Here is a 7,634-nt window from a genome sequence, read left to right as displayed (position 1 = left end):
GGTGAGCGGGGATGAGAGAGGATGTTGCTCATGGTGGGTTGCTTTGCCCTTGCAGCTGGGCCTGGCACCTAGGGCTGGGCCACTGATGATGTCACAGAGGACCCTGAGCTGGCCCATTGTGACACTGGAGGGTGAGTGAGTGGTGGCCCAGAAGTAGGACTTAAGGGGAGTTAGAGAAGCTGCCAGCAGGTGATGAGCACGAGGACAGGCCTGCGGTGGGCCGCTTCTCTTTCCCAGGGTGTGTTCTCTGAGCCTGGAGCTGTGCTGGGAGAGGCCACCGTCTCCCTCCATCTTCCGTGTTTGACCCAGAGGTTGCAGTGAGCAGAGGAGACATGACCTGTCCCCCCAGGGTAATGAGTCGAGTGGGAAACATACGAAACCAGAGGTTACATACTAGAGGCCACAGATGTGGTTTGTCTGGCCTATAATTTTTTTTTTTAAATTAGTTGTCAACATTTAAATGCTGGGGGGACTTCACTTAAAATACAAACAAACAAAAAACCCCAAGTTTCTGGCTTCTTTGAAAAGACGGAAGGTCTGGAATCACTGGGCCACTCTCTCCCAGGGCCACTCTCTGCCGAGCCAAGCAGGCGTTTCCCCTGTAGAAAGCATGCCCCTCCCCAGGCCCCACCACTCCCTATTGCCTCCCCAATGCGCGACCTTACCCTCAGCGCGATCCCTGCACTGACAGTGTAGTTTATTTGGTTGGAACTGTGTACAGAGCAGCTTGAAGAGCACATGGCCAGGGGGCTAGTGAAGGCCAGGGTACCCAGGGAGCTGCTCTGAACAGCGGATCTGAGGAGGGTTTGGGGGGATGGCTAGGAGTGGCTCGGTGAGAGGAGGGGGGTGACATCTCGGCTGTGGGAAGACCTGAGGAGAGGAGGGCACGGCCTGTGCGATGGTGGAGGCTGACGCCAGGAACGACTCGGACTCACCGGCCAGCAGGGCTGGCGCCTGAAACACAAGGCCTGCGGGTTCATCTGTGCAACCATCCTCCAACCGCAGGACCCGATTCCCAGACTAGGAATAAAACTGCGAAATAGAAGAAAATCGAGCTCTGGGTGCAAGAGAGACGTTCTGTAAACCTTGAAACAGAAAGGGGGAGCGGAGTATTGAGACATGCTGCGCACTGGTCCCCGATGCTGGAGGGAGTCCCTGGAGGGCAGGTGGGGGGCTCCTGGCAGAGGACTGTGCGGGCAGAAGCAGGGTCCAAGCAGATTCCAAGGGTCAGTTAGGAGCAGGCACTGGTAAGTCAACCCACTCACTCTTGAAGAGCTGCCCACGTGAGAGGCAGCTGCCTGGCGCCTGTGTTCACAGGCTGGGGCTCTGCCCTGCGACCTTCGGGGGGTCTTGTTCTCACAACCTATGCCCACCGACTGGTCGGCATCACAGCCCTTGTGGGGCCAGGTTCAGCCACTCAGGGACAAGGGCTGAGCATCTGGAGGTGGACTGCGTGAGCACACAGCCTGCGTGTTGGGTGATGGGCCCAGTGGCACACCGACGTTTGGTGGGGAGGGCACGCCGCGGGAGGGGACAAACGGACTCAATCCATACAGATGACCCCAAACGACAAGGGCTCGGGAGTTTCATCACACGTGGTTCTTGTTATATGGACCACCTAAGTGTGTGTATATTTAATGACAGGAATCCCAGTTCCTTTTTTACAGTGTGTTCAGACGTCTATAGCAGCAGTCCATCCTTGTTGCCAAAGCTGGGGGACAGTGGGCGTTCCAAGTGGGTCTTTGAGCTGAAATTGAGTCAAAAGACACAAACACGCTCATGGGGTTAGGGACAATCCTGTTCATTTTGGGGAACTTTCACGCCTTGGAAATGAGGGTGGCGCTAAGTTGAACAGACAGCTGTGGGGATTCCTTCGTCCTCTCCTGGCCACAGAAGTTTGAGGCCTGGTGGGGTGCAGCGTGGGACTGCCAGCTTGCCAGCCCTCCCCTCCTCTCTCAGCCTAGCATCCTGAGTGGCACCTTCCACGGCTCTTCCGCCGCACGCTCACTTGACAAGCATGTCCTGCCTACACACGAGTGCCACCACCGGACGGGCCTGTGTGCTTGGGGACTTGTCTTCACTGCTCCGAGCCTCAGAGTGCTCCTGCCTGTCAACGGGGGTGATGGGTGGTGGTGGCCTCTCTGGGCTGCTGAGGCCCATGAGACGAGGCCGGCCCAGTAATTAGCTCTTTCTGTGATAAGGCTACTTACTGGGCCTGTGTCAGGCCGCTGGGCTCTGGGAGAGGCACCAAGCACGGAACCGGGCGAGGCACTGGGTGAGCACAGGAGGCCGCACCCAACACACGGCTCTCAGACAGCATGTTCCCTAAGGTGGCTGAACGCCAGGCATTGCTCCGAGCTTGTCTCAGTTCCTGGGGGCCCTGTGGGCCTGTGAAAGGCTGGCCAGGAATCCCCAGAGAAAGCCCTTCCTCCATAGCCAACGGGCAGGGCAGGGCGGGGGCACAAAGTGACCAGAGGGCAGCGGTGTGAGAGCATGGGCTGACGGCCAGAGCGGGAGAGTGCGCTGAGCCAGGCCGGAGGTGTGCAGCGCGCCCAGATGTGACCCAGAGGGAGGCAGGCTGTCAGGTGTGCGGAAGTTCTGATGCGACGATCGGGAAACCTGGACACAGCCAGAATGACCAACGCAGAACAAACAGGCGGATGAAGGCTAACACCCGGAAAACGCAACAGGTGCAAACAATGGCCGTCAGAAAGAAAACACCTTGCAACTGCTGACACTGCACGTGGCAAAATTTTACTAACGGTTTTCTGTGTAAAATTAAAACGGAGAACTGCTTGGGACGAAAACAGGTAACAAAATAAAAAGGTAAACGGGTTAACTGGGCCGTACAGAACGTTAATCGGGAATAAAATGCTAACCCAGCCACTCCTGGGAAAGCCCCCACGGAGGTGTGTGGGTGTCCGCGTAATCCTGATGGCAACACCCCTACTGGGTCCCCACCATGTGTGCTCGGGGCAGCGGAGAGCCCCCGGGCAGGGCTCCAAGGGGCGGCCTCAGGGATTGCACGCTGCCGCCCCGTCCTGCACTCTCCGGCCCGCACCCCTGCCCTCACACGTTCTTCCCAGCTCCTCTGCTGCTTTTGGAGGGAAGTCGGTGCCCAGCAGCTGGGGACAAAGAGCCAGCCGCGTGCCTGTGCACAGCAGCACCGGGACCCGGCTCCTGTGGGTTCCTAGCTCGCGTTCTCCAGAAGTTTTCCTGCTGACTCCACACACATCACAGAGAGAGAAGATGCGCCCACAGTGCGCACAAACCCCCCTTACCCTCTGCTGAGGAGAGAGAAGGTGGAATTCACGTGATGCCACGCAGTGGCTGTAAGTTTCTTAGCAACACATTAGTGGAAGGTGAAGAAAGAAAAAAACAGACCGATCACAGCAAAGGCTGACTGGCTTTATTTTTGCACTCAATCATTAGGTGTCTGTGACAGATGAAAATACCTCCCCTGAAATACATGCTGGGATCCTAATCCCTATCCCTGTCGACAGCATCCGTTTCGGAACAGGTTCTGTTATGGTAACGAAGCGCCATCAGTGCGGCGTGGATCTTGAACTCTGCCACTTCTGCATAGTAAGTACCACAGACAGAGACAGCCATGTTGAGGGAACGCAGGGGACTCTAGAAGCCAGGAACCCAGGGACCGCCGGCTCCCTGAAGCAGAAACAGACAAGGACCTCTCTCCCCCAGAACCGCACTGTGAACCCAGATTCCAGCCTGGTCTGGGCGACACGTTTCTGTGTTGTAAAGCCACTGCCTGTGCTGTTCCCGACACAGCAGCACTGAGACCAAGATGACGCCCCACGTCCTCTACCTTTGACACGATGAAGTCAGGAGCACCCCCTAACTACCAGACAAAAAGCCCCAGCTCCCTCCAGGGTCGGGGGGAGGGACGATGCCCTTCAGAGAGCCCAGCAGCAGGCCCTGTGCGGCTGAAATCTGTCCGTCCTGACATTCAGCTTCATTGGTCGGTAATTTACCGTTTGTGGCAAAATCAAGGCAATTTTCATCAAAAAGAGCCACACACAGCAGTGAGCAATTGGGCTTTTTAATGAGGTCAGGCATGGGAAGTGCACCCCCCGCCTCAGCACAGGAAGGCCCAGACCCATCTCCGGTGGAAGCGCGTGTCAGGCGGGAAGTGGGAGGGCCCATGGCCGGCTCCAGGGTTTGCGAGGGTGACTTTCACCACTGTGCAAACGGAGTGATACCAGCCAACCCGGGTACCGTCACGCCCACAGGGAGACTGAAGGGCACCTGCCCGGGGAGGAGCTGCGGCCGCCTCGCCAGCTGCGCCTCAAAAGCAGTAGGAGGTGTGGGTGACCCAGTGGGCGGACTCCTCCTTGGAGCGCTTGGCGGAGCTGTGAGTAGTGAAGAGGGACTTGTAGGCCTCGGATTCTTCGCTGCTGGCGATGGACCTCTTTGTGGTTCCACATGGAGGCTTCCCGACCTTTCCAGAAGCACTCCCATTGGTTGCTGGAAAAAGGAAAAGCCAAGAACTGTGAGTGGGGACTAGAGACCATTCCAAACATCACATTCTCCACAGACATTGTCAGCCAACTTTCCTGGGATGAATGCTGAAATACAGTCTCAAGTGCCAACTCCTAAAAGAAGACAAAGCTGCTTTATTGAAATGTATCATTAAAATAACAGTAAGTTTCTTCTCAGGTGCCCTGGAATCTATTCCAATTCACCGTGACTCTATAGAACAGAGTAGAACCCACAGTGTTTCTGGCACAGTGATCTTTACCCACATCTTCCTCTCATGGAGCAGCTGGCAGCTTTGAACTGCCGACCTTTCTGTTAGTAGCTGAATGCTGCACTAAGACTCCTGGCATTTTATGGTATATAATTTAAATGTCAACATCTTTACGAGACATATTCTTTTACATTTCTTTTGGGAAATTAATATACTTTTTAAATTTCAATTGAAGAGAGTGAGCTTCAGGAGGTGCAATGATTCTGGATTTTACGCTGGTCTGCTCTTTGACAGGAGGCCAGTAGGCAGCTGAGAGGACTCTAACCACCATCTGTGTGCACCTACAAACCCAACCCTAGGAAAACCAGGAACACTACTACCAAATACCCTGGGCCTTCCTGGTTTCAAAACACACAATAAAGCTATGATAATCAAAACAGTGTGGTACTGGTATGCATGTAGACATACAGACCAGTGGACTCAAATTAAGATTCCAGAAGTAAATACATACATCTATGGCCACCTGCTTCTTGACAAGGGTGCTAAGTCTATCCAATGGGGGAAATAACAGTCTCTTCAAATATGGTGCTGGAAAAAAATGGTGCTGGGACAACTGGATCTCCACATGCAAAACTGAATCCATACCTCACACCATACATGGAGGTTAATTCAAAACAGATGAATGACCTAAATATAACAACTAAAACCATAAAACTCTTAAATGAAAACAGATGGGTAAAGCTTTCAAGACCCTGTTTGCGGCAATGGATTCTTAAACACAACAACAAAGGCTCAGGCAACACAAGGCAAAACAGAGCAACCGGACTTCATCAAAGTGAGAACTGGGGGCGCCAGAGAACTTTATCAAGAAGGTTCCCAGCTTCCTGCTGGGGTCTCAGCAGGACCTACCTGCACTTTTGGGAGCCGGGATGCTCTTCTTCTCCCTCGAATCAGGGCTGGTTTCCTCAGGCTTCCCTGTCTTAACAGTTGACGGCCCTGCAAATTCTGTGAAAGGAGCAAAAGTAGAAACAACAAGCAACAGCATGAGCACAGGGATAGTGCATAGTCTCGTTTGTTAAAGTGCCTCTTCTCAGAGCCTGACCTTCAGGGACAGCTGGCTTGGACAGGGCCTCGGCCGCCTTGGGCTTCCTTGCTTTCTGTGAAAAAAAAAAAAAAAAAAAAAATGTCAAAGGATGGCTGAGAGGCCACTGGGTGTCCGGTCTCAGTGTGGTCACCTGCCACCCCGTCAGACTGAGGGAGTTCACAGGCAGCCACTCCATGACCCCACCCCCTCCTCTCTAGATTCCTGCCTCTCACCAAAACGGGTCTATTTATCTAAATCTCTGCGTAAACGGCCACTGAACACTCAATCCAACAGAACGGCCAAGAAAGGGCTCTGCAGAGAGCTGGCTTGGTTTCCCACTGACGCCGGAACGCCACAATCCCCAATGTGTTAACGGCAGATTCCAGTGAGAAGGCAACACTGACGGCGACTACTCACACGAAGGGCAGTTCCCTGCTTACCACACAGCAGACAGGCCCAGAGGCAGCAGCACAAACCCGCCCTGAATCTCACCCACACCAGTGATGCGTCCAGTCTGGGCGAACGGGCCCGATGTCTAGTGACTGCAGTCATTACACTCTATCTTAACTTTGGCTAATTCTCACCTCTGGATTTAGTCTTGCTAGATTTTTAAATTTCAGGCACTAGTATTCTGTTACTTATAACAGTTATTTTTTCAGCAAAGAGAAACTAACCATCCTAAAATTCCAGGGCAGTGCCAGCATGGAGCCCGTCGCAGACATGACAACTCTGACTACAGTCGTTCTAAGAATTCACTTTAAAAGTATCATTTCCCTTAGAATCCAAAAGGTGGCGCCAGAGACCGGCAGCCAGCTGACTTTGGAAGGCCCCCACCACTACAAACAGGGAGGGGAGACTTGCTTGGGGCTCAAGCAGTGGCCTAGACCTTGTTCTAGCTGCAATGTAGTCTAGGCAGCCTGCATGAAACAGATCCCCTCAGTTCACTGCACACATGAGACAGGGGAGTAAGAGGCCGGCTGAAGCACACGGGTGGGCAGGATGAGGCAGAGGGAAATAGCGGGCTGCCTGCAACCGCGTGCGCACTGGGGAAATATGTGGATGTCCTGGCAGCAGTAACTAAGAGGCACTCCCTGGAGCTCTGGGGCAGGCTGTGCCCCGAGAGGGGTGGGCTCCTCCCACGGGGCTCTGAGGGCCTTGGGGAGAAGCCTCAGACCAAGCAGGACACTAAAGCAAAGAGGTGCCAGTCTGAGCTCCATAGCAGCTCCCTACAACACAATGTTGCCTTTTGCGTTTCTTTCTAATTGCATCTGTCTTGATTTTGTTGCTGTTGCTGAAGACCTAACATCCACCAATCCGCCACCCTCTCGGGTAGAATTCAGGGCACTGCTGACACCATCCTGTTCCACCCTCCTCTTCCAGACGGTTCTTCCCGCACTGACGTGAACTCCTGCCCTGAGCCTCCTCGAACCTTTCCAGTTGCTGGTGCCCAGTGGATCCCATACAGGTGGTTCTTAAAAGAGCACAGCCCAAGGCAGACACTCTCACTGGCTAAGTAAACAGCTGCCTGGTTTTAAAAGTGAGCTCGACCAGTGGCAGCCACGAGGAACAAGCTGATCCTCTCCACAAGCTGGCCTCAGTCAAGAATACACCTGGCTTTTGTCTCACAAGCCCACACAGAATGAACGCACTTGCAGTTTGCTTTTTAACCTAACACCGCACAGAGGACCAAGCGGCTCCGTAACTAGGTCCCACGAACGCCCCACAGAACACGTCTGGTGGCACTCGAGTCAAAGGCGCACAGAGGAGTGAGAGACTCCCTAACTCGGTCCCACGAACGCCCCACAGAACACGTCTGGTGGCACTCACGTCAAAGGCGCACAG

General features: G+C 54.0%; 1 protein-coding gene across 1 annotated transcript in view; it reads right to left on the bottom strand.

Moving 5' to 3' along the window:
• Positions 1 to 4,306: 4,306 nt before the first annotated feature.
• RTF2 (replication termination factor 2) overlaps positions 4,307 to 7,634 on the bottom strand; it is a 43,474-nt gene continuing 40,146 nt past the window's right edge. Inside the window, exons 7-9 of the mRNA XM_007955588.1 lie at positions 5,811 to 5,865; positions 5,618 to 5,713; positions 4,307 to 4,485 (exon numbers count right to left, since the gene is read on the bottom strand). Coding sequence (XP_007953779.1) covers positions 4,307 to 4,485; positions 5,618 to 5,713; positions 5,811 to 5,865 — 330 coding nt within the window. The remainder of the gene's footprint in view (positions 4,486 to 5,617; positions 5,714 to 5,810; positions 5,866 to 7,634) is intronic.

This window comes from Orycteropus afer, unplaced genomic scaffold (genome assembly GCF_000298275.1).
Source record: "Orycteropus afer afer isolate SDZICR_OR568_19922 unplaced genomic scaffold, OryAfe1.0 scaffold00515, whole genome shotgun sequence".
Classification (NCBI taxonomy): Eukaryota; Metazoa; Chordata; class Mammalia; order Tubulidentata; family Orycteropodidae; genus Orycteropus; species Orycteropus afer.
Note: the sequence above shows the minus strand (reverse complement) of the source record. Positions and strands in the feature narration are given on the sequence as shown.